The following is a 27,529-nucleotide window of genomic DNA, read 5'->3' as shown; positions in this document are numbered from 1 at the left end:
CACTACAATCTCATTTTAAGAGAAATGTTGAATCTCTCTTATTTTTTTTTCAGTCGACCATATACCAACAAAGTTATTACTTTATGGTACCGACCTCCTGAACTTCTACTTGGAGAGGAAAGATACACACCGGCCATAGATGTCTGGAGCTGTGGGTAAGAAGTTTTAATACAAAAGTGTTAGGTGTAAATCATAAACCAAAAGAAAGTTCAAATAACTTCTATATCAAATGATACTGATGGAATTACGCAAAACTTTATTTTACAGCTGTATCCTGGGTGAACTTTTTACTAAAAAACCAATATTTCAAGCAAATCAGGAACTTGCTCAGCTGGAACTAATAAGGTAACTTTTAGATACTACAGTGTGGTTATAAAATCATAGACAGCACTTTTATTTTTCAATGAGCGTTTGAAAAAATGGAGTTAAAATATTAACATTTAAAAGTTGTCTCAGTTTCTCAGAATAAAAATGGTGGTAGCTTTTGGGGAAATGTAAAACAAATCACTCAGAATTGGAGAAGTGCCTAGTAGCTTTCCATGGTAAAGCAGTGCAGTGTTAGGCAGGATTTTTTTATAGTGCAGCTGGAGTTGCCCCGTACTGAAGCCCATCTTACAACAGGGCATTTCACATACCCACTCCTTAAGGAGGTGGGACAGCAGCCCCTTACTTCACACTCCCATCAGCAGGTTAAAAGGCCAACATTGAGAAAATAATAAGAGCTGTTTGAAAGGGAAAGCTTTGCTCAAGCTAGGTTTTCTGCATACTGCTGGTCCTTTGCTGCTTCTTCACTCTCCCCCATATGTGCAACTGGTTTCTACCCACTGCGGGAGGGAGTGTTTTCTCCACTTTCCCTCATGAGTTGTCCGATACCTTGGGCAGGTAAAGGCTTTCTTCACCTCCCCACCCCAGTGGATCTGCTCAAGCAGTAGCTGTTTGAATTAGTAGAGCCAGAGCCTCTTCTCTCTATTCAGGCAGCAAATGGTGCCTCCTGCTTCTGAGATCATAATCAACCAAGGCAGTGGGGAAGAATCTTCCTACAAAAAGAAGCAGTGAATTGCTCCTTTACTCCAGTAGTTCCCAACCTTTTTGAGTGAAAGCCCCACTAGTTAACACTAGGTAAAACATGTACGCCCCGCCCCCTCACCGGCCATAAACACACATAATCTCTATAAACACATGATGATGATGATAACACTAAATTACATAAATAATAATAAATTACTCTTACCTGAATAAGAAGCTAAGCCTTCCCAGTCACAGCTGCCACCACACACCCTGTGTAGCCCTTCCTCTTCCTATCCCTCATGGACTGAGGGTAATGGATGCGGGCCTGGCGGATTGGTGTGGGCTGCTCCAGGCCCCCACCAGTGTGGGGCTGCTCCTCTCTGGCTGGGCACCTTATTGGTGCGGCGGGGGGGTTGAGGGGGTGGGGTGTTACTGCTCCTCCACGCCAGCCTGTGCTGAGCTCAAGGCTGCTGCGCCCGGTGTGGAGCTTTTGGGGGAGGGGGGGCGGCACTAAATGACCTCAATATTAGTGAAGCCTCATAGACCACCTGCAATCTTTGGCGCCCCCCAGGTTGGGAACTGTTGTTTTACTCTGATCTCCTTTTCATGAGGTCAAATATTTGACTCTGAACATTAGGCTGTAAACATTGACTCTGAACATGGGCTGTAAATGCTATCTGTAGCATGTAGAAAAGCTGGTTTGTACAAGTGTAACAACCTTTTAGGAGGTGCGAAACAGGGTGATGGTCACCCTGTTGTCATTTTACACTACTGAAACAAAACTCTCATGCTGTATGAAACTCTCATGCTGTTTTTGATTTGACCACTAGATGGCAGGGTAGCACTTAATTCTAGATCTGGCTTTACTATACTGAATGTAGTTTTGTACAGAGTGAATTAATGTCATTTGTACAACTTATTTTGATATAAAAAAGACATAACTAATTGTTCATAGCTTAATTTTTTTCTATTTATTGATAATGTACATTTAAAAACTTAATACATCAGAACTATTCCCAGCACATTTTAACTGGAACCCAAAATACCTGTAATGGAATAGTTCTTAGTCATATAATTGTCACTTGTTGGCTTTCAATGAGCTTTTAATTAATTTCATGCATCTACCAACATCATAGGTGACCATCAACATTTTGTGACTTTATTTTCCTCAGTGGTCTTTCCTCCAAGTATTTCAAGACCCCAGATAGACTTGGATCAGGAAAAGGTATAGAGGAAAAACTAGTATTGTCTTAACATGGTTTTCAAAATATGCTGCAGATCATATAAATAGCCATAAAGGCACAATGGTCTGAAGAATTGGGACAGTTATAGATTATATAATCCCTAGCTATCTAGAAAATACTTCTAGTCTTTTGGGAACCCAAAGACCATAAAAAGGGGCAGGTTGTTCTGTACAAGACCAACCTATTTATAGGAAAAACTTGCTGTAGAAGCCGAAAACAAACATCTGCAAGGTTGTATGCTACAGAGTCAACCAGGTATTTATGCAATTTTAGCTTTCTGGCTGTAAGGCCCATAAAGCTTAAACCCTACTTTTCACACTCAGTGGCCTTGTGTAGACTAGGATGAACGGGGTACTGTTAGAATATGTTACTAACATCTTCTAACTAACACTTTTGAAAAGCCTAGTGTAGACGATGCCCATTGCCTTCAACATGGGCTAAGATTTGTCGAGTTAAAGCCTGAGGAGAACTTGGGTTTTAATTCAGTCAGGTTCGATTGTATTAAAGTCTACATTGCCTGGTCCACAACAGATTTTCAAAAGTTAAATGTGCTAGCTAACACATTGGAATACCCCATCTTTAAATCCTACTGTAGACAAGGCCAGTGGAAGGGACAGACTTGTGCAACCACATGTAGGGAGCTGGGCGGACTCAGTGACTCTTCTTTGGCCAAAAGATGTTTTGTTTTGTTTTTAATTCAACCCCATCCTTTTTCTTATTTTTAAAAACAAAACACCAAGTCTCATCTTTGCCACCACCTTTGGTCTTATATTTGCTAGTTGACAGCTAAATTCTTAGTCGGCAATGGAGTGTTGTTTACTCCAGTCATTTGTTGTAGTTCCTTTCCACACCAAAAGTAAAAGAGAGAAACATAATAGACCCCAAAACATAGGAAGTGCCCATCATCCAAATTCACTCCTGCCCTCATTTCTCTCCTGTTTATCTGGCACTTAGCCATTCGTGGAAGAAATTGACTTTGCATTAGGGTATATGGAATCCTACCTGAGCATACTAAGTGGAGTCTTCTATCATTTTCAAGAACACAGTAATTGGTTATAAAGAGCCTCTACTCTGGAGAAGTGTGCGTGTGGGGGTAACAGTTTTTTCTAGTGGGGTATTCTTTGGCCTATCGAGTGGATATTTACCTACCCTTCCTCCCCGGCTCTTCTTCATGGCCATGGATCACAGGAACCTCCATGTTTTGCCATGGAGACTAGAATTTGTTTTCTCTGTATTAACAATGCCTGTGAGTATAAAACTACAACAACATTCCTTGTTTTTGATCTCATACACTGATTTTTTTTTGTGTGTGTGTGTGTGTATAGCCGAATTTGTGGAAGTCCTTGTCCTGCGGTCTGGCCTGATGTAATAAAATTAGCCTATTTCAACACCATGAAACCAAAGAAGCAGTATCGTCGAAAATTGAGAGAAGAATTTGCTTTGTAAGGATGGAGTCTTCATTTAAGCATCTGTATTGTATTGCATTATGTTGTCTTGGGTCCTTTAAGAATTTCAGTATTTTTCAAAGATTTGTTTCTGGGTTCAGTCAAAGGTAGAGAGAAGTAGTGACCTGAAGTTCCTATCCTTCCCTTGATACACATGCTGAGCTTCTATTAACGTTGGTTAATGGGAGCTTGAATACATGTATCAAGGAAGGGGGAAATGGACCCTGATGTTTCAACCATGTGTCAGCTTTGTCCTTTGGCAATGGTTGCTCTCTAGGCCTGGGTGCACCTGGTCATTGTTCATACGGCTAAAAGCAGCTCAGGTACTTTAGTCACCTTTAATTGTGCCTGACTAACATTAGGGACTTGTTAGTAATAAATTCAGTATATAAAACTGATTCTCTAATCCATGCATCCTAAAATAATGCTATTGGAGTTGTCTTTTGCAAATAACAAACATGAAAGTTACAGAAAACATCTGTAAGACTATTGAAAAACTGCCTTTTTTCCTTCAACTATTTTAGGATTTAGGAAAATGTATCATCCTGTTTATATTAGAGGGAGCCTACTTGTGTAACTTTAAAGCAGTGGAAATATTGTCTGTAGACCAATTAAAAAATATAAATCTCTGTGCTAAATTCCAAAGTATATAGTAATATTATAGAGCTTTGTTAAAAGGAATATTTTTTTTAAAGTATTAATGTAAGGCCCAAGTTTTAAATCATACAATTAAACTCTACTTGACAAAATTAAAAAATAATACAACTTTTTATGACACAAAGATGTGGCATCTGAAATAACACAAATATGACTCTCTCCCCCTATTGTTCTCTCCTTTTTGCCAGTATTCCACCAGCTGCTTTAGATCTGTTTGATTATATGCTTGCTTTGGACCCGAGCAAGCGTTGCACAGCTGAACAGGCTCTTCAGTGTGAGTTTCTGCGAGATGTGGAACCATCTAAAATGCCTCCACCAGAGTAAGTTACTTCCTGTTGGTGCTTACCTGATATAAAATGGGAGTATGTATTTAATATTTGTTGTGTAGTGGTGAAACAGTCAAAGGTAACACAAACATAACATGTGATGTGTCAGGTATTAGTAACTCTTCCATTAAGAGAACTGCAAAGTTGAGTGGCTCCTGTACTGTTAAGTACTGTTTCATAGCATATGGGGCTCCACGTCTGGAACGCTTGATTTGTTATAGTCAGACATTCTGTATGTCTTTCCCAGAGTTAGAGTCCTGCAAGTGTATTTAGAAAAATGAATGTCCCCAAATAACCAGAGTAAAAAAACAAAACATTTTATTCCCCTTTTGCCTTGTTTCTCTGGACTTCACTGGCTAAACTCACTAGGGATTGCTGTATCCTTCTCTATATATGTAGCTCCAACATGGTCTTTTTAGTGGCCTGCTCAGGTTACAGGGTTGCGCAAATTAAATGTGCAATTCTCTGGTTAAAAGAAAATTAAAACATAAAATGGTGGGTTTTTAAAAAGGGTACTTGTTGTAAAAAGGTTCAGTTTCCAGTAGGATTTTGGAATGCCTGTCGTCATTAGCAAAGATCATGTTGCAGCAGGATTTAAGAAACAAAAGTGTAAGTATTACAGGATCAGTGTGCTGAATGCTGCTCATAACATGGTACTTTAGGGACATTGAACATTTAAACTAAAGTTGTTTGATTAAGGGTGACCTGCAAATACAATTTAAAGGGTGGCCTGGAACCATTGATATCATTTTTTTATAAAGTGATGGTTAGTCTCTTCATTTGCCTTGGTTTAAAATATGAATTGTTGATTGGACCCCTCAAGGATCCCTAATTCCTGCTGATCCAATTTCAATCGAAGCCCATGGGAGTTTTTTCATTGTCTTTTATGGGAGTTGAATGGGGCCTGTGTCATTGACTGGGGAGGTGGTCAGCTGAAGCACCAATGGGCAGTAGAAGCTGTCTAGCAACAAAATGAGCAGTAAACTAGAATAGCTGCTTAACATATGGAGGGTTGGGACACCAAGAGGGAAAGGAAAATTTGTCTCCTAATGTGTCTTGACATTTAGTCAATTTCAAAATGAGTAAGGTTTCAGTGTCCTCTTGCCAATTCTTTTGGCTTTTCAAAAACATGATCCTGTCTTAGATGTTTTCCTCTCCCTTGTTTCTGTGTGGGCAATTCATAGATTATACAAAGTGGTAGTAATTGCCGACTAAACCTGCTGGAAAAAATCAGGGTGGATAAAAATTTATTTATTTAAAAAAAAAAAAAAGGATGATTTTGATCTAAATCTGATTTTAAAATAAAAAAAAAAATTTATATACATTTAAAAAAAAAAAAAAGCCCACTTCAAATTAAATTTGAAATTATGCCAACCTATATTAAGACCTAAAGTTAATAATATTTAAATATTAATATATATTCAACTTAATATCTATTACAATAATTTAGATACAAAAATTCAACCAGTACTGTTTGTTGCCAAAGTTTTAAATAAAGTCAAATCACTGAACTGGTGGGAGTCATTGGCTAAGCATCTGGAACCAGAGTTTGTTGAAGTGCTTCATCAGCTTTTGACAGCAGTAGCCTCTTCTGCAAATACAGGGAGAACATTTTCTTTTTTTCAGTTTATTCAACTCATTCAGTTCAATAACTAGTAAACAATCAGTTCAATTCACTAATTACAGATACTTCCTTCAGTTAATAAATCAGTTAGTTTTAAATGCAAATCCTGTTTTGATAAACTTAGTTTTGTTTCTTCTGAATCCACCACATTTAAGGTAGTTTTACTTAACAAATTAAAACAATTTTAAAATGCTGGTTTGTGCATTTTTAATTTAATTTAAATTTCCATCCAACTCAGCTTGAAACAACTCACAAGTAAAACTTAGCCATCTAATAAATCAGAAATTCGTCATTCACCATTTTCTAACATAATATAAAAATGTAAAATATAAGAATACAAATAAATGTATGTTTAACTATATAATTGCTTGAATAAGTGAATAGATACACTGCTTCTTCCTGGGTAGCAAAAAGAAACACCAAATTTAGTGTAAAGAGTATATTTAATTTCAAATCAACGTTTTTAATGGTTGCCAGCAATGGAGAATCATCCTTTCTTTATGAAAATAACTAAAATGTACAAATGCAAAACAAGAATTAATCAGTGCACCCTGGAAAAAATATTCTTTTCCTCTCATCTCTTTCCATTGTGAGACACTTAAGTGTTGTAACAGCAAGTGAAAATTTCAAACAGTCTATTTTGCTGTCTCTTTGAGTATCCAATAGCCCGGGATCTGTGATGAACTCGATTTATCTCAGTGGTAGTTGGTTGTGTAGTAATAGGAAGCTATTCTTCCCTTCTTGCAAGCATATCTATCAGCCTGATTAGGAACAGCTGCTCCTTCAAGACTGCAGGGAAGGTTGTGGGAGAACTACTGGAGCAGTTCAGCCTGCTATCAGTGATCAAGCTCCCTATTCCTTCCCACTGTGGCTTGCAGTTACCTGGCATGCCTTTGATCTGCTGTGGGGAGAAAGAAGAGAGACATCGTCACTTCCTTTCATTTGGCACCACGAGGGCCACCCTCTTTTCCGTGTTTGGGGAGCCAGGGTGAATTTCCTACTCACAGTTCCTGTAGGTGGTGGGAAAACACACAATACATTTTCTATCATCTCTCTTGGTATTTATAAAAGTACCTAATCTTTACAATACCCTTGCATTCTCCTCCTGTCAGAAGATCAACGAGAGGGTGGCTCTGCAGATGAGGGTGGGAAAGATGGGGACCATAGAGTCAAGTCTCAACTGAACTTCCCACCAAAGCTGTATCATGTACCCTCAGCTTCCTTTAGAGGTTTGGGATGTTTCTCCCCTGCATCTCTTCCTGGCTGCCAAATTGTTCAGAAGTTGTGCTCTTCTGCATAGCTAGCTTGTTCTTTTTGCAGAGGTTTTCCTGGCTGCCCATTCTACTCAATTCTTAAGAGGGAGGGAGCACTGTAAATATTAGACAGCTATTCCTGTTGTGCTGACAGAAGCAGCTTCTGCTGCTAGCCATGCTCCCTATTGCTGACAAATGGCAGTTCTCAGGAGCGGTGGAACTTTTACAAAGGGAAGAGTGGGGTTGTCCCTTAAACATTAGGTTTTATTGGTCATTTATTTGCTTATAGTTTAGAAATAAAAAATGTGGGGTAGGTCAGCAATTAAGGTCATTGCAACCAGGCTCAGAACACCTTTCTGTAATGTTACCTTGAAGAAAACAAATTGACCTAAGTTGTGATCCCTAGTGTTTATTATTGTACATTTTTACACAAAATATTTTTGTTTAACTATCCTGGATGTTGATCATCAGTTGTTTTAGACACCCTGTGAGGGAATGATTTAATCACTTCATTCACATTTCTCTACATTTTGTTACTTTCTGCCAGCTGTTACAGATAAACGGAATGTTACAAGCAAGTAGTTGAATGGTCTTTATTACATTATATTTGTAGTTAAATGTAAGTGATTTAATTATACGCTGTGGTAGAGCCTCTGTTATGTTTCAAGTATCTTCTCATGTAACATAAATTGAGTGCCATCTCATGTCTTATTTGTTCCTTTTAACCCTGCAGCATGCATAATAGAATGTGAAAAAAATCAAGCAGTTCTATTCCAGTTAGGAGCTGGAAAACCAGCTATTTGTCTCCCACATCAAAACAGTTGCTCTTCAGCTTCACTTGCTTCTGGGGCAACACTGAACCCAGCTTTGGAACTCAAAGCAGTGGTTCTGAAGAGGAATGGAAAAGGGCAGTGTTTTTACTCAAGATAGTGTGTACCTTCTTCCTCTTCAGTTATGTGGTATCAATAGAGCACTGGATAGACAAGCTGACTTTGCCTCTGATCACAGCAGCAGGAGATGTATGTAGCTTTGTATCAGGTCTTCAGCCAATGTCTGAGGCAGGCAGGAGCCAATGTATGATGACTGGTCTTTCATGTGCCCTGATCCTGTCTTGATAAGCAATATAACCTGGCTTGTTCCTTACTTCATTGAACAGCAAACTTGAATATTCTATTTTAATGCAAAAGTTCTGGATTACTGTTTAGAAGATTGCAAGTTGTTGAGTTCTTACTACACTAGAGTAACTTTCCTTTTTGTAAACTATGTCAATCCAAGTAGACAGCATTGTCCTGTTGAGAAGATAAATATTCCTTTTGTTCTGCCAGGAAGACACTGGACTATGAAATGAAGCCAATTGACAAACAGTTCTAGCAAGGAGGTACTTCTGAGATTATGGTTGCATTACACACTTGTTATGATTATGTATTCAGAGAATCCCAACAGACTCACCTTTTCAGAACTCATGTTGTATATTACTGAGCATTTATTTTAATATTTGGTACATAGATAATACTGAATATTTACCGTACTTCTTTTCAGCCTTCCTTTGTGGCAGGATTGTCATGAACTGTGGAGTAAGAAACGTAGACGGCAGAAGCAGATGGGCATGACAGATGACACAACAGCAGCTAAAATTCCTAGGAAGGATTTGTCTTTAGGCCTGGATGATAGCAGAACCAACACCCCACAAGGCATGCAAACTTCTTCCAAACTCACAACTCAGGGCAACTCTAATATAGCACTTGGTCAGTAATCTTTTTTCATTTTTTCCATGAAATTGTCTATTACTTTGCTGACTCTGGATCTAGAAATTTAGATGTTAACACTTTCAGAATCCTGAAATCTCTTGGAATTTTTAAGGGAAACAAAACTGTGTAAATTGGAAAAATGCTAAAGATTTATCTTGTTCTCGATAGTCAGGCATTCCCAGTATGACTTGCATAATGAGTTTTCACCTTGACCAGTGTCAAAGCTTTTAAATATCTTGACCTGCCTGGTGGTAACTTGAATTTCTTTTTGGTCTTTGTTGTCCTGCTCAGGGTTTCTTATAACCCTGCACATCAGCAGCTGCTGTAACTCACATTGTACAACTCTTCATAGTCCGGAGCAACCTTATTGATCATGACATAAATTGAAGGGAATGGGTTTCAGGTAAAACATCATCTTCACAATGAATAGATTCCTCCCTCATGTTACTGTAATCTTCCCTCTGCCCAAGTGTATCTGCTTTAGCAAATCTCGTCTAGCTGGTAATGCTGAACTGATATACTAGCTAATGAGGGTGCTTACTATATTATGACAAGAGAATTAGTGAGTTACCTCTACATGAACCTCAGACCCCACCCATTAAAACAGAAACCAAGCCTAGAGTGTCTTCTTTGGTGGTACAAAAAACTGCTTCAGAGCCACCACAAAGAAAATTTTGATTTAAAGCCATATATCAGATGGGGGGAATTTCCTTATGCAAGAGTTGATACTACTGCCCTTACTATGAGAGGCGTTTTTAACTTGCATTCTGTACATCATGTGTGTATAGGGCAGCTGATAAAGGAAAAAACGAGAGCTTGAGGGACAATCTTTAATGAGGGAAGCTAATGTAAAATGCAGTGTCACTAATGTGGGAGCTCCAAGAATTGAAAGATAGTGAATGTGTAGTGCATTCATTTAAATTCTGTATAGACAGTAATAATCACAAACCAGCTCTGTCTTCAACAGTAGACCATAGCTCCAAGTATATGTTGCAGAAATATAATGATGTAGTTCTCATGACCAGCATAGTTTATTACCTCATGCTCCTGTTCATCCTGTTTTTCATTGTAATCCAGCCATGTATTTTTGCCACTTTTTGCAACTTTAGCCTCAAGTTTTGGCAAGATTTTCAAACTTGACTTATCTGCGAAAAATTTTATCCCACGTTGAAGATTAGCAAAATTTATTAAGAGTCCCAGTGGTGGGAATTATTTTCTTTTTGCTGTTAAACAGTTGGCCACCTAATAGAGTACTAACTATTAATCATTATTAGTATTATTATATATCTAATACAGAATTAACCAAAGAACTCAAGCATTAATCATTCAGCCCCCGTGTCACTCTTGGCACAAGTGTAAGTATAGAGGAAAATATGTACCAGGGTGGAGAAGCAGGGTTTTAGTGTGTGGTAGAGCAGACACAGTTTGTATAAAATTGAAAATATATGTGTGTATGTCCTACAATTTAGGAGTGTATATGCTGACTCAGCAAATACACGATTGTGTAAAATAGGCCACAGTGCAAATTAAGAAGCTGACACAAGAGTGCAGGCTTTATCCAAATTTAAATAAACTAAATCACTGCACATATGACAATGCACACAACACTTAACATTTTTCATTTTGGGCAAAAAATAATTCATCCTAGATTATTTACTACTGGTCTGGTTCTTCTATGACGCTCCTGTCACGTTTTATAATTTAACAGTAGGTGGGGAACTCACTTATTTCCACTCAAGAATTTGAATTTCCCTGTGATACGGATATCTTCAGTGTTGACTAATCTAAAATTTTTGGGTGGGTAGAAAGATACAGCAGTTTTCTTCCTCTCATATTGTCTGCTGGATTTTCAATGCTGGATTCTGAGAAATATCTTCTCTTCCTGGTCATTGGACGGATCATTTTCAGATGTCACGTAATTTGCAGCAGGCTTGATATCTGTTATGTGACTGATTAATACATCAAATGAATGCAGTGCAAAGCATCTGAGGGAGTAGAGTTCTGTGCATTGTCAAATAAAAATAAGTTAATTGTTTTTGAGTTCCCACTCTTCACTACATTCTAGCTGGTAGCTCCTCAGTCCACATCAACCACCAGGCTGATTTACTTTTGCAACAACTTTCTGCTCACAACAATGTTCACTTTAGCTATGAGTCAGATGCTGGGGACAGAAAATTTTAAAAATTACAGCTGTCCAGATAGTCATTGGATGCTGCCAGAAGTTATGTTACATTGGATGCCTTCTAGTTTCACATGTAAAAGTTCCAATTTTGATATCAAGCATTTGATATGCTGATGGGAGGCATTGTTTATGTAAATAGGAAGACTTGATGCCTTTGCTTCATCATTCTAGAAAGAGAAGTTTTCCCATTATAATTAAATAAGTTGTCGTTCTAGGCTTTTATTGTGTCCACCCACCAGGCAGATCTGAAATTGAAATTCAAATGATTAGGATTTTGCAGCATTTTCAATTAGCAACAGTTCTTTCCCTCACTGGTCATGCTGCTAGGTTTATGTGCGCTCTTTCATGGTGAATCTGTAGGTAAACCATGAATAAGAAATCCTGTTCCAGTCCTGCTTCGTGTTTTCAGGCTGAGTGTACCCTTGATCTGTTCTGGCTTTTTAAAGTTCGTAAGTCTCAGAACAGAAATCAGAAGCCACACCACAAAAGCCTTTGTGTTTTTTTTAAAACTTGGACTGCTTTCTCCAGCTCGTAAAGCTAGCAATGAGTAGGTGACTTAAAATCCATGTTTCTCCTCTCATGTTGCTGTCTTCCCACCTCTAAAATCACCTAACAGAACAGTCCTCTAATTTACTCAGCACTTTACTTGTTGTCCTTCTCAATAGTTTTGTACTTATGCCATTATCTTCAGAGGGCTTATTAGCTTCTGGGTTCATTAGAGTCTGGTCACGTTAGCAGGTGTCACAGCATACAAATTAAGCATCTGTATGGGTCAGGGTATAATTGGAAATGTGTTTTGCAGATGGCCACTTTTTTAGCAAAGGGATGTAGTATGTCAGATAGGAGACTTTGTGGTGACTGGAAAGCTTACAGCTGTCTGAGGCAGGTGGCCTTAAGCCCTGGCTTCATTGTATTGTGGAAAATTGAGCTCAAACATGTTTCTCATCTGTCTGAGTGTGTGCGCGCGCCCCTTGTAAGTCATTTTCTCAGTATTGGATCATGCTATTCAATTTCCTATTAATACTCTTCCAAATGTAATTAATTTGTAAAAGCATTCCATTTCTGTATTGTCAGAAAACTGTACTTTGCCAAGAATATCAGCCATGATTGATTCTGAACCTTTGAAATATGACAATTCTAAATAACCCTTTTAAAACCCCTTTTTGTCTTTAGTGAAAACAAGCACCGGACAGCAGTTAAATCAGAATGAAGTGGCAATCCTGCTAAACCTGCTCCAGTCTAAAACAAGCGTTAGTATGGCACATTTTGCCGAAGTGTTGAATATTAAGGTAAACCCAGAGACTCAGCAGCAACTAGATAAAATAAACATTCCTGCTGGAATTTTGGCAGCAGGTGAAAAACAGCCAGAACAACAGCCGCCTCCGCCACCACCAGAACAGGAGCCTTTACAACAGCCAGCAGTCACTCAACTGGCTGTACCACCTGCTCAGCTGACTCAGCCTAAAGTTGAGACTGATGCTGCCCAGGCAGCTGTGCAGAGTGCATTTGCTGTTTTGTTGTCTCAATTAATAAAGACTCAGCAAACAAAGCAAAAAGATCTTGTACTAGAGGAGAAGGAGAATGGATCAGGAAATGAAATGTCATTACAACTCAGGCAGCCTCCAGAGCCCAGCACTCCTGCATCTGATAACCAGGACAACATGGAATCTCCAGCATCTGTTTACCCACATCTGATCAAATCATTATACTCATGTGCAGGTACTTAAAGTTTTGAATGTTGATAAGTTGATATCTTGACCAGCAGAAAGATTTAATGGCTTGGGGAGAAATTGCTAACAATATGCTTTATACGCCTGTATATGCATGGTTAACTTAAATGGAGGGACAAAACATGCCCAGGACCGATGAAACAGAGGACGTGTGAATTAATTTCATTTCCTTTTGTCACTTAGCTTTGAAAGTTTAAAAAGATAGTAATTCTAGCTGATTTTATTATACAGCACATGCGCAGCTTACTCTCTGGCTGATAAACATGCAGTTATACTGGCACTGTGTTGTTCGTATTATTATGGTAGCATCTAGATGGCCAAGTCAGAACTGGGGCCTCGTTGTATTAGGTGCTGAACACACAGTAAAAAAACATCCCTGCTAAAAGTTTACCATCTAATAATGCACATACAGTTGTTTGCTTTTGTGTTTGGCAGCTTTTTGTTTTCAGTGTGAGGAATAATTGATTTTTACTGGAGAAAAAAGATGGATTCCTTTAGTCAATTATAGATTACTGATATATCAAATTTAGCGGAGTTCTTTAAGTAAACTCCTTTTGTTTAATTCACTATGGCACCATAGTTTGTCCATGCCTAGTTCCTTTAGTTACCTGATCAGTGTGTGCAAATCTTCCATTTTTGTGAAATGAATATGGTCAACTTTAAATTTTCATTAAAACACTATGATTTACATACGTGCTGCACCCACATGAACTGTTTAATCTAATTCCTTCCTTGAGCTTCTCAAAGTTCTAATTCTGTTGTTGAATATCATGAGCTTAGTGTTTCGGCCATATGTCCTCCACACATTTTGGCTTACTTGTTACTATATGGCACTGGCTGCTCTGTAGAAAAATATTGTGAAGGTATGTAAAATCTCTACCATGACAGTTTGTAGCAGACTTTCTGTCCCTTCTCAGTATGGGCTTTGGCCCACATCTTCAGTGTACTCTTCCCTCTCCTTCTGGCTTAACGTCTGTTGCTACCAAACGACCCAAGGTTATTGTGCCATTTCCCCCCGTTTTTAAGTTGGCTGATGAGGTGTGCTTGCAGGAGAATCCTGCAACTTCATTGTGACAAACCTTTGTGGGCAGTCTTTTTTGCTTCTCTAAAATGCCTTTTTCCAGTTAAGAGTAACTTATTTATCTGATTAACTTTATTTTTTGTGAAGAAGTGCAGTAGCAAACCTTTATAATATTCGTGCAAAGTGTTCTTTCTTCCCCTTCTGGTATTGAAACTGTCAAAAGTAATTTCAGATCTTGTTCTAAGGCTCTTGTTTTTAATCCATTTAGGTCAAGATGATTTGGTCAGACAGCCTGAGATGAGGCTTCTAAATCTAACACCAGAACAAGAACGCCCTCGCATCTTGCCCCCAGACCAACGTCCTCCTGAGCCACCAGAACCACCACCTCTTACTGAAGAAGAAGACCTAGATTATCGGACAGAGAACCAGCATTTGCCTATTACTAGCTCTTCAGGAACGGATCCTCATGCTGGAGTGAAAGCTGCTCTTCTACAATTGCTTGCTCAGCATCAGGTTCAGACAACTGAGAAACCAGAAACATCTAGTGTGGATTATCAGGCAAGAGACTCCTATGTAACTGACTACAAAGATAGTTTTGGATCTTCTTTCTCTTCTGCCCATTATGATGGTAGTGATGGAATAGGAAGTGGATCATCTGGGGCTATGGAAAGGAGAAGCTTCATTGGAAACTCAGATATTCACTCTTTGGATAACTACAGTACTGCTTCATCTCACTCTGGTGGTGCACCTCCACCTCCTGCCTTTTCAGAACCATTTCCCAGCGCAGTAACTGGTTATGGAGACATTTACCTCAACACTGGTCCCATGCTATTTAGTGGAGATAAAGACCATAGATTTGAATATAGCCATGGCCCTATTGCAGTTCTGGGAAACAGTGGTGACACTTCCACAGGGTCAGAAAGTACTCATTCTTTGTCCACAAAGATGCACAACTATAGTTATGGAAGTAATTTACAAGAAAACTCTAGTGGCATTAGCCACATACATGGACAGACTTGGACTTCTCCAGCCCAAGGACCTGGGTATTCCCAAGGATACAGGGGACACATTAACACATCAACAGTCAGAGGGCGAGGCAGAGGATTACCATACTAAGTATCTTTTTCCTCAGGCACATCATTTTTATCTGGAAAGACTTTTTTTTCTAGCTGCAGTTTAAAGCAGCAATCCAACAGACTTGAATAATGTTAATTCAACAGCTTTATTTTTATGTGGAAAAGGGTCTTGCATACAGTAGGAAAATTTAAACTGCTAAAAACTCATGCTGTCTGGAAACTAGATCAATTGATTGTAAATGTTCACAAATTCTAGTTCTGAATTTTATTTTGTATTTTGGCAGTTTTAAGTGGATGCTAAATTTAGGGACATCAGCTTTTTATGGCACTCTTTCAGATCTTCTGAACTATGCACATTTGTGCTTTTTTTTGTAAGTTTGGACCAACTTTTATGTAAAAAATTTTACAACAATCAAAGCAGGGCACTGATTTATTTGGTATTTTTCTTTTTACAAAACTACCTTTAGTCAAAGGTCACTGTCAGTCTTTGCACTGCTTTCAGTGTTATTGTGGAAGGTGTACTTTGTGCTCATTTCAGATAATAAAACACAACCTTTCTCTTGATGCAACAATTTTATAAATAATTGGTCAATGTTATTTTTTCTTTAAAAAAAAGGATGGTGTTAGTAAAATGTTCTCCCTATCTCCCCGACATGTTTGTATAAAAAACTGTTTTACTTGAATGGTAAGTGCCTTGACATGTAAGTTTAAGGTCTGCAAAAATTCTTTACATTTTTCTTATAAAGGAAATTCCCTTTCTTTAACATTACTTTGTAGCTTGATTCAAAGAATAATACTTAAATATAGTTACACTGCATTAAAACACAGATAATTATAGGCAACTTGGATAGATCACATTTTAAGTGGCACATTTGCCATTTACTTCAGCTGAGCCAGTTTAGAAGGTGTACCTAGTTTTCTCATTGAAATGACCTTCCCCAAAATGAATTTCCTGAGAGAATGTCAATGTGAAGACATTAAAGAAAGGTAGGTTTCACTCAACTTTCTCTTCGAGCAGTATTAACTTTTGTAGTCCCTTTGCCAAATAAGGTCTACTTTATACCGAACTATTGGATAGTAAAATAGACTTTAAAGACGACAATGAAAGAAATACAATGAAATGTCATTGGTAATGAGTTTTGTGTGAAAAGCTGACACAGTCTCCTTGTTACCACATATACAAGCATTATGGAAAGGCACCAAGTTTAGACAAGTATTTAATGCAACAGACAAAATTTAGCAGTTCAGATTTTCTGGAAACTGGGATTGTGCCAATTAATCCTTTCTATATTCAGCTATTCCATTGATCATTGTAATATTTGGTTTGAATCTGTCTTTGAAGAACAAAAAATTACTTTAGCTAAAATTACTACCAGAAACCACCACTCCAGTTTTATATTAGTTATACTTTTTCCAGCATGTTTTCCTCTGAGAACAGCAGTCTCTCTCTCCTGCAGAGAGGAGATATGGCTATATTTTCCATGTACTGAAAAGAATGTTTAATAGCCCATATTGGAAACAATTTTCCAACTGATTATCCAGTTGATAAATTGGTACATTATGTAACTGAGTATTTAATTACTTTTAAAAAGGTAAAATTTCTACTTACACTTTTACCAATTTAGACGTCTCAGTGATTTCTTGGATTTTCAGAATAGAAGCCAAAGTTGTCTATTTCATTTAAAATTCTGGTTCTGTTTTATGGCTAATTACTGCAGTGGAGGGTATGAAGAACACTAAAATGTAGCTAAATAGACAGTGTTCAAGTATCTGTAGTTGAGTCATGGTGAGTCTTATCGCTTTAGACTTCCCTATAAATCTCATAGTTATCCAAGTTCCCCTCATCTGCCACACTAGAGAATCCTGCTGTCTGAAAATAAAAGCAGCTAAGCTGGAAACAAATATTTGTGACCTGAATAGCCTGTGTTTAAAAGAAATTAAACACTTTATATAAAATGATACTGTGTTTGAATAGTTTTTCTTGAGTTAAAGATATTTTAGTATGTTTTTGCAGGGGAAAATAAATACAAGCAGAATAGTTTTAGTATTGTCATCCAGGACAGGACAGGACAGTGTTCAGCTATAGCATCTAATTTTTATAAAAGTATGCTCAGCTAAAACAAAAGCAAGGCTCATCAATAAAAATCTAGCAAAACAGGTATAAAATCTGGCTAAAGACTTTCAAATTCCATATACAAGCTTTGTTGCAAGAAATGCATCATCAATTATTAACATAACTGCACTTCAAAAAATAAAGGTTTGTGAGACTTCAGTAAGAAGCAGGTAAGTCCAGATGAAAAGTAAATGATAAAGAACAAATCAGGAATAAGTGATTTGACTTTCAAAAATAAAATATAAGGCAGTAACCATATCTCTTACAGCTTCTTGCATAGAGGTAAACTTTCAAATCAGATGATGCACTTTATTTCACCTAAGTTTATGTAAGAAGCCAGTCTCGAATGCATAAATAGTGATAGAGCAGTTTGATTTATGAACTGAAATACTATGACAAGATGTTCCATGTATTTAGAAACTTTGGCATTTTAATGTATTGGTTGGTATGAAAACATCGGACTAATTTTAGGCATCAGATAGTCAACAAACCCTTCAAAGTAACCCTTTCAAACTTGACTAAAGAATAAATAGGTGATTAGAAAGGATACAAAGCTGATTTCCAAATGAATCGACAAATGCATTAAGATTTAGCAAGTCCGTTTGCATGCTGTTGCTGGAATATGTATTGAGCAATGATTTTCTACTAATTTTAGTTTATCAATACTGACCTAATATTTGAAAACCAATGGTCCACACTGTTCAGATAATTCAGAAGGTCAAACTGAATTACTCAAACACAATAATCTCACCTCTTTTAAAACTTAGGCAAGAGATCTCTCCCACTTCCAACTCCTGTATGGCATTTTGCTATCATGCAAGGGTCAAACATTGCAAGAATCATGAGAACAATTTTGGGGTATGAGCCCTATGCTGCTCCCCTTACAAGCAACCCAGATATGGAGGTCATGTGTCCATAGCACACAGTGCTCTAGCAATTCCAGGCTACGACTCAGCCTTCAGAAGGCTGCAAAAAATTAGAGTAACCCCTCTGGCTGCTCTAATACATGCCCAGAGTCCAAAGTAGACCCAGATGAGACAATGTGGGCAGTGCAAAAATGGCTTAAAATTACTTTGGCTTGATCCCAATGGGATTACAACTGTGCTGCACCTTCCAGAAGTACTGCAAAGAATTGGATCCAACATCAAAAAGTATTTTTCTCCACAATCCAGATTAAAGTAAAGTATTTTGATCTTGGACCTACCAAGTGTTGAATAGTTTAATTCTGAATTAAGTGTTCTCCAACATTACACACAGGAAAAAAAATTAAACACACATTGTGCTAGCATGACAATGGTGTAACAGTTTGCAGTAATAGGATATTGCATAAGCTTCAGCCAAATGAAAAGGAGAGAGCGAAACTAACATAAAAATAAATTCATCATCTAGGATAAAACAATCCTGAGTATAAGAAGCAGCAAAAAACCAAGTAACGGAATGTGTTCTTTAAATGCAAATGTAACCGCTGGAAAGTTAAACTGCTTATACATTTTTAAAACTTGTTCCACACATTTAATTACTATTACCTCTTATCACCCTAAGCATCAGATACTTAAAGAAAAACAGAGGTGGAAGGAGTTTTAATGTAAATGATTGATGCTTTGAGTTTGCTTTTCCTGCTACCTTTATATCAGGAGTTAGTGCCAGTTTGAAGATATTTATCAAAGGCAGATCAGTTGTGGAGATTTATAAATAAGCAGTAAAACTAATTTTTAAACTAGCATTGGTAACCTAGGGTATCTTTCATGCAGTAGATATTCAGGCTAAAATTCCATTAGGTCCAAACTACAGGATCAGGCCTTATGTTTCATTTCCAATAGAGAAAATAAACTTCAGCCAAACTTTTTGAATTCTTGTTTTAGATTTAAGAGCAAAATAAACCTCATCCAAAGGATGAACAGTCTCAGAATTGAATTATATAGATGGAAAAATCATAGTTAATGCTTAAAATTGTTTTAAGAGCAGCATCAGTGTGTTCTGTTCTCTGCAGTATGTCATTAAATAAAAAAAAATTGCCAGAAAACATTCAGATCTAGACTGGGTTTTACAGTTAAAGAAGTGAATATAGATGGACTTAAATTTGAAATAATTTTTGCTGAACAAGGTTAAAGTACTCTATTGCAGGAGTTATTTTAGGGCAACCAAACAATTTCAAATACTGAAACTGTTACTTCAGCTTACTTCTTGTTGATATTTCTTTAAGCCATTTGTATATAAGATGTATTGAGTAGCCTGTAAATAAAATACAATGAGAACTTCAGCCTTTTTATCCTTGTTTTCCCTCCTTGGGTATCAAATGGCATATCACAAAAGGATTTTACATTTTATTTTGAGCCCTACACCTTTGGTAACTTTCATTATATTAAAATCTGTAAGGCACCTACTACTTACCTGTTTTATTGCTTTTCAAAGCCAGGCAGTCACCATATTCAATTTATGTATCTAACAAATACATAATTAGTAATAATGGGAATGGAATATTAGTACTGCAGTGTTAATGTCACTAACCCATAGTTCAGAGGAAACGTAAGACTTCAAAGCCTAGTGAATTGTCACAAATGCTAGAATAAAGATCACCAGATCTTTTAATTTAACTTTTTAAAATTTATTTTACATAATGAAACTGATCAGAAGTCAGTGGGGTCAGGTAAGTGAAAAGGAGAACTCTAAGTTAGCTTGCCAAATGAGAGAAGATTGCAGTGTGACTTTTTTTTTTTTTTTTTAAACAAACCATCAGGTTCAAATGGCATGAAAAGGTCTTGAGTTATGCAGCGCTGGAATCTTGCAGAACAAAGGGATAAATTATTTTATACTTCAAAACAGGAAGGTGGGAGAAAACAGATCTCTTCAGGGAACTAGATGACTATGTCAAAAAACTGCTGCCCGAGTGATTGGTTGCTCTTCTGGAAAGTAGAATATGTAGAAATCTGTGGTATTTTAAGTAAAACCAATAGGGATGTCCAAGTAGAAGTGCAGGCAAGCTTTTTTTCCAGCCTACTAAAATGGAGGATCCATGCATAGGCCAGAAGTGATAAAAGCTCCAAATCAGTAAGCCAGGTGGTTTTTAAATGTATGGGTTCTTTTCATACAATGGTTGAAGTGAAATGCACAAATGTGGCATAACTTCTCACAATAGCCCTTTGTACATGAGGATGATTTATGAAAAATATCCCACTGTTCATTTTTAGTGCCACTGTTTTAAGCTGTTAAGGGCTTAAAATAGACAGCTGTGAGGCTAATTCAAAATTGTGAACACAATTGAAGCAGAATGAATGCAGGGAGTGGTAGGAAATTGAAAAGTGGATTTAATGTAGACAGTGTCAATAGTTCATCTTTACCCAGATGATTTTCTTTAACAAACTTCAACAGTGTGACCATCTCTTCAGGATAGTGAGGTAGCCTGTAGACTTTCCTATGTTTCATTTTCCTTCTAAATAAATACTAAGTATAGTTCACAGTGTATTTAAAAGGATTATTCTTTCTCAGGTGAAGGAGAGCACATAACGTACACAGCACACACACAAGTAGTCAGTAGAGGGGCAGGAAATGTGTGAATCTCAGCCTAAGGAAGCCTTGGTATCAACTATAGTGGAAACCTGGGTCTTCTGTCAAAGATTTAGACTGTTTAGTCATCAATTGCTGAATGGAAATATCGAGGCATATGGGAGAGAAGCAAGTGACAACATAAACACCTTATTTCAGTCAAGAGAACTCAGTGAGTTCCAAAGGTTAGTAGTATAAGAGAGATGAAATCAGTCGACTAAGGAAACAATGGCAAAGTAACTTGAGCTATAAACTGAAGCATTTCAATTTTTTAAGAACCAGTGTGAATAAATCAAGTGGTGGTACGGATGCTATTTGTCTATGAACCACATCAGCAACCCACTAGCGCGCTTTCATTTATGAGGACTAGTGCATGCAGTGTCCGTACACTCATCATTTGAAGCCTCTCTAGCAAACCATGAGCCTCTAAGGACATGGCTACAGTGAAATGTAAACCTAAACTCAAACTTGAGCCCAAACCCCTTTTCCATCTATATACAAATCTCTCAGCCTTGAGCACGGCTCTAGAACCTTGCAGGGTTGGCGGGGACTGAGGTTTGAGGCCTATTGCTTTGCAGTGTCAACTCAGCCCCGCTTGACTCGCGTCCTGGGAGTCTGCCCAAAGTATGCCACAATGCCATGGGCCAGCTTCCTTTGTCCTCTCCAGCCCAAGAATTTTCAATGGACTCCAGTGAAAACAGACAGTGGCTCAGTGAGTCAGCATTAACCCTTCCATTGTCCTCTGACCAGCGACCAGCAAACACACCAGCCGAGTGCATTCGCAATGGAGACTGACCAGAACAAGCCTTTTGCAAAGCATGCTACTTCAGGTCATGGAAGCACAGCCAGATTTTGGTTAATCTCTGGTGCAAAATAGTGGATTTTAGGAAGCGTACTGGAATGACCATGCATACCAACAACTAGTGAAGCCGGCAGCATTGCAAATACATCAGACTGCTGATCAATGTAGGGAGTAGCTTGAAGCAGCTCAGGAAAACCAGGGACCAGACCACCACCGCTGGCAACTCAGCAACATTGTGCCCATCTGATGAGACATTTGACCAGGCGCTGGGCATTATGCTGAGAACAAAGCCAGTGGTGGTGGTGCAGGATGACCTGGTCAGCCAGGATGGCGCCCTGCTGGCCTCAGTATAGGGACTGATGGAAGCCAGCAGCAGAGTGAGGCTAGCAAAGTGACTCTGTTGCTGAAACCAGTCCCATGAGAGGCTCTGCCACAGACGCAGCAGCACATCCTGGGGCCATACTTGGAGATGTTTGTTCCCCCTCTCTCCCCCTGGAACAGCCTGCTACAGAGCCTCTGGCAGATACAACTAGGACAGAAGCCATCCCAGCGCTTGGTAAGTTTCTGCTCCATTTAATACAGTAATGGGATGGATTTCCATTGTATGAACCAATGCAAAAATTATTAGAAGTCCCGGCTAGCAGCATGTAGCCGCTAACAGCGGATTGTTTCCCAGTGGCGTGGTTCCCCACCCCCCTCTCACATGAAGTTCAAAATGGTGGTTGGGAAATACAAACAATACAAATGCCTTGAAAGTGAAAGGCACAGCTTTTTTGCTAGGACGCTCCTGTTCTTAAAAATAACAACCTTCCACTGTTACACCTGTAAGTTATGCTATTCTGTAACCAATCAGCGGTGTAATGAGCCACCTGGAAACAGTGAACTGTGCGGGGAGGAGGTGGAAATGTGTTCCAGTCACAAATCTAGTCCAGGTCAGGTAAAGATAGTCCAGGCAGTCCAGAGGTGACAATCATTTTCCCCAAATCCAACTGGTGGTTTGAAAATGCATCCAAAAATGTGTTGGGGGAGAGGGAAGGGAGATGGCAGTGGAGTTGTGTGTGTTTGCATGCAATAATAACTGGCTCAGCTATATTGAATCTAATACAGCATCCTGTTGATTCCCTCATGAAGTCTGACTCAATCCTGAATGCTGACAGATGCAAACTTCTCCTGAAGCAGGAATTCTAGATATATAATCACATTTTGGGGAAGGCATATGTTCCAGGCCATCTTGGTAGCTGCCCAGGCCCCTCCACGTAGGTATGCTAAGTTAGCTCAGTTACTATGCAGTTGAACATAGGGCTATGTATACTGCAGTTTTCCCACCAGCAGGTTGAAATAACCTCTCCCTTTGCCAGTTGGGCACCACAAGAACAATTATGTCCTCCAAATGTGGAAGGACAAATGATTGGAAAAGCCTTGGTAGTATGGCCACTGACTGCCCACCTCTCACCCAAGTCGTTCTGCAATTTTCAGAAAACAAAAAAACAGCTTTGCATTTGTAACTTACCATTGCCTCTACACCTCTTTTGCTGTGATTAACCAGGCTTTGTCCATGGGTCTTCTGTGGTCTGAAGCATCCCCCGCACAATACCGTGAAGTTCAGTTTGGAAAAGTATCAATTGGAGTCCTTGAAGTTCCACAAGGATTTTTTTCTGTGCTCCTGCACTGAGCTATTTGAGACGACAACCCTGTCTCTGTCTTGTCCTGCTCCAGGCCCCACAACCTCTACTGGCTGCCGTACCTCCACAGCTTCCCCACAGTGCATTACAAGCCTGGTCCAAAAGGAAGCGTTTCCATGATGAACTTGTGGTTGACCAGGGCCAACAAGCGGGTCCAGTACTGAAGACAGAGGGATTTCTGGTTCAAGAAAAGGCTGAGGCTGGCTGAGAGGCTTGACAGGCATTTGCTTTGCAGTTCTGGGAACAGGAACAGCAGCTAAGGGTGGAGGCCAGAACTCAGCAAAAAGAACTCTTTGAACAGCTGATGTCAATTATGGCTACAAGAGTCAGGCTCTTGCTGCATCACTTTTTTCCCCCTTAAGATTTTGTTGTTACTGGGGTGTTGGCGTGGTAACAGCAGCCAGCCAGCCTGGCACTGGGAGAATGTTGTGCTTTTTTAAGACCTATTTATAAATAAAGCCTTTTATGTCAGCAAGGAATTTTATTGCTACCACTGCATCACATCACACAATGTGTATTTAAAATAAAAGTAAACACATGATTGGGGACATTAGGACTTAGTAAGCAAACACCCTCTTGTGCAGTTAGGTACATCAATCCACACCTCAGTCACAATACAGATTCATATTTGAGAGACAGAATGTAATCATGTAATTTGCTGAATGATGATGCATGTGCAGAAGGACAAAGATAAGAATGCATATGCATTAGTACTTTATTTTTTTGACATGTAATTTCCAAGGCTTCGAAAGCCTGCAGACTGAAGCTCCCTTTTCAAGCATTTTTAAAGAGATCTTTTGGTTCCCAAAAACCTGCAACCAGTGTATGCAAATGTCATAACTCTTCTCTTATTCACTGTACACAGCAGAAATGCTGGCTGAATAAAGTGTTTAGTGCCCATTTACCTTGTGTGTGAGTGGAGCCCCAGCCGCTTGGCAGAACATTACTGGCAGTTCTGGTGAAGGGTGCAGGAGTGACCCCACTCCTTCACATCTTACAAAGCAGTTGGAGCTTACCCAAGTCCAAAGTCTCCTCACAGTGTTAGCAGGGGTCTTTGGCTCAGTTTCAGTACACCACACAATTTCTACAGGAGCTCTTGCCATACCCTTGGCAGTTCACTTGAAGCTAACAGTACTGGGCATGAACATCTTGGTCAGCCTTCCTTAGGGTCACACAATGATCTTCACAAACATATCTACTGTAGATGCTCAGAACCAGACTTTCAAATGTACTGATGTTGGTGGATCAAAGGAACTTACTCAGAAATAAGGCTGTGCACCACTGCTCCTCTGAGAAGATGATTTAATGTCAAAGTGTCGGCATTCAAACTTCAGGTGTTTTTCCTGTAAGAAGGTTCAAAAGACTACCACGTTTTTTTGGGGTTTTTTTACGTCAAACATTTTCCTTATTTTCTTCAGATCCAAAAATGGCTAAATCAATTTTACTCAAACCAAACCAAAATCCCTTCAAGCAGAGACCAAGTATCAGCACAAAAGCCATGACTGCTCAGACCTTTCTGACACAAGAATGACCAGTGCTCTATTTCAATGAGTTAAATATTATGCTTAGGACTGTGAACACTTGGAAGGGGAGACCATGATTGCACCACTTATCCCAGCGGTAGTACGGAACAGGAGCAAACCACATGGCTTGAAAAGCAGGGTGTATAATGGAGATTCATGAGCCAAACCTATCTGCTAGGTCATTAACTCCACCCTCTTGCCAATATCAGCCTTATGGTTGGTTCAGTGATTTTGTGCTGCATTAGATACCTGCAACTAGCTGTACCCTGTGGTGGTATGTAAAAAGGCAAGTCAATGCTGACATCTTCACTTATAACTTTTAAGGTGACGTTATCTATTTTAATGCCATGTTGTAAGAGAACATGCTTTTTACAGCATCATTTCTCCACATCCTTCTCTGTTCTTCACATCCTTAGATGTTTCCCCTTGGTAATGCCGGCTGTGGGGGTGGTGGTGGAATACTATGCAGGGCAGCCACATTATCTTCTCATGCCTTCCTAACCCTTTTTGGGTGTGGATTGTACCCCTCTAATTTCAATAGCAGAGCTTAGAGGGAAGAGAGAGAGAGAACAATTTCAGCCTTAAACTCGTATGCAGATTAACAGGCCCAACTTGCTTATGCAAGAAATGCTACTGCTGAGTTACCTGGTCTCAGACTACTAGTAGGAGTCATAGACTTGCTTCTGCTGTTTTACCTCCAAGGATCCTGTGGTAAAATGTTCACATAGTGGAGTAGAGTGTGAAGACAAGGTTTCCTGTAAATCTGCTTTTCTGTATAGAATCCCAAAGTCAAAAGTTCTCAGTTCCAGGTCTTCCTGTTCTATACACGTTATTTCTTTTAGTCAGAGGCATTGGTTACCTTCCAGATTTTCTTGAACAATATCACTTTCTGAATCATCAGGTTGTTGCTAATGTCTTAGTAGTTGTCTCGAGTGGACAGATAGGACATCAACCAGAGTAAATTATTTCTCTCCCAAATCATGAGATAAGTAAGTACTTGAGAAAAATAGTGTGCGCGACTGATCACCACAGTATCTGAATGCCTCACAATCTTTAGTCTATTCATCCTCACACCACCTGTGAGAGATGGAAAAGTGTGACTACTTCCATTTTTATAGCTGAGAAAAGAAGGTCCCAGGACACTATGATGTACTCAGGGTCAGAGTCTGTGGCAAAGTAGAGAATTGAACTCAGCTTCCTAAGTCAGAGGCTAGCATCTAAAGTAAGGATGGTCCAGTAGTTACTTTGCCTGTGGCATGAGATTGACTGAAGGGATGAGAAGTCATGTATGCTCCTTATATTTCTCCTGATGAAGCATCTATATGGCACTGATTAATTTGTTCCAAATTTTTAATAGCTGAGGCAAAGCAGTCTTTCCTGGGGATACTCTTTTCCCAATAATTCTTAAAAGGCTGGTTCTCTACCATTTCTTTTAAGCCAATAACCTTGAAATTTTGGGTGGTAATATTTCTGCGTCCAAATTATATTGTAAAGTGACTTGCCCAAAGTTACAGAGTGAGTCAAAATTACCAAGCTCATTATTTTGTAGTTTGATCTTGTTCTTTTTGAAGTGTTGGGCATTCAACAATTCCTATTCCCCATATCAGACTGATATGAAGAAATTTATTGTGCAGAAGAAGAAAGGATGATCCAGTGGTTAGGGCATTAGCCTGGGATTTGGGAGACCTTCATTCAGTTTCTTGCTCTGTCACAGACTCTGTGACCTTGGGTAATTCAGTGTTAGGTAAGTCACTTAGGCCCAAACCCTCTGAGGAGCTAGGCTTTAGTCTCTCAGGGCCTCAGTTCCTCATCTGTGAAATGGAGATAATATTCCCCTATTAAAGAGGAGTGTTGAGAGGATAAATACATTAAAAGACTGTGAGGTGCTCAGATCCTATGGTAATGGGGCACACACATACCTAAGATACATAGATAGAATTTGCTGAACTTTAGTCTTGGGTCTGTTCCAGGGAGGATTGGACCTAGCCTTTAAAGATGACATTTTTCCCTCATTTTGGTTTCTCCCCCCTTTGAATTCATTGAATAGTCAACTGATTCAACACCCAAAGAAACTAAGTGAAAAGAAGTGTCCAACTCTATGATCTATTCTACTCAAACTACAATTTATGATTAAGATGTTAGGACTTTTAAATTAAGGCCAAAGCAGAGGCCAAAGGTGTATCCATCATGCTTGCAATTAACTCTGCACCCTCAGTGGTAAAACAATGCAAGTTTTGAAATATTTAGTAATATTTTTTTCCACAGCTAAAAAAAGCCACCATCATTACCGAAGACAAATCTTATGCAGGGTCCAATTCCAGTCTGTGATTGCCAAAATGGGCAAACCAGAATACAACCAAGCAGGAAAGTCTTGCTACACACCACTGAAGAGTGGCCACTGATTCTGATGGGATTTCACACCTAAATCAAGCTCTAGCTACATTATTATTGAAACATGACATGCAACATGAGCAAAGCCCTCTAATTACAAATCTAAATCACAAATAAGTCAATCAACTTAATTGTTAACAAAGAAACCACCAGTCTGGAAA

General features: G+C 38.8%; 1 protein-coding gene across 1 annotated transcript in view; it reads left to right on the top strand.

Annotated features, from left to right (window-relative positions):
* Window positions 1–19,677, top strand: part of CDK13 (cyclin dependent kinase 13) — an 84,457-nt gene extending 64,780 nt beyond the window's left edge. Inside the window, exons 8-14 of the mRNA XM_067550394.1 lie at window positions 54–155; window positions 268–345; window positions 3,578–3,694; window positions 4,543–4,674; window positions 9,097–9,302; window positions 12,661–13,206; window positions 14,507–19,677. Coding sequence (XP_067406495.1) covers window positions 54–155; window positions 268–345; window positions 3,578–3,694; window positions 4,543–4,674; window positions 9,097–9,302; window positions 12,661–13,206; window positions 14,507–15,354 — 2,029 coding nt within the window. The 3' untranslated portion in view covers window positions 15,355–19,677. The remainder of the gene's footprint in view (window positions 1–53; window positions 156–267; window positions 346–3,577; window positions 3,695–4,542; window positions 4,675–9,096; window positions 9,303–12,660; window positions 13,207–14,506) is intronic.
* The last annotated feature ends 7,852 nt before the right edge of the window (window positions 19,678–27,529 follow it).

The sequence above is a fragment of the Emydura macquarii genome, unplaced genomic scaffold (genome assembly GCF_026122565.2).
Source record: "Emydura macquarii macquarii isolate MOO-44397 ecotype Brisbane River unplaced genomic scaffold, CSIRO-AGI_Emac_v2 contig_1263, whole genome shotgun sequence".
In the NCBI taxonomy this organism is placed as follows: Eukaryota; Metazoa; Chordata; order Testudines; family Chelidae; genus Emydura; species Emydura macquarii.
This window is presented reverse-complemented; position numbering and strand designations above follow the sequence as displayed.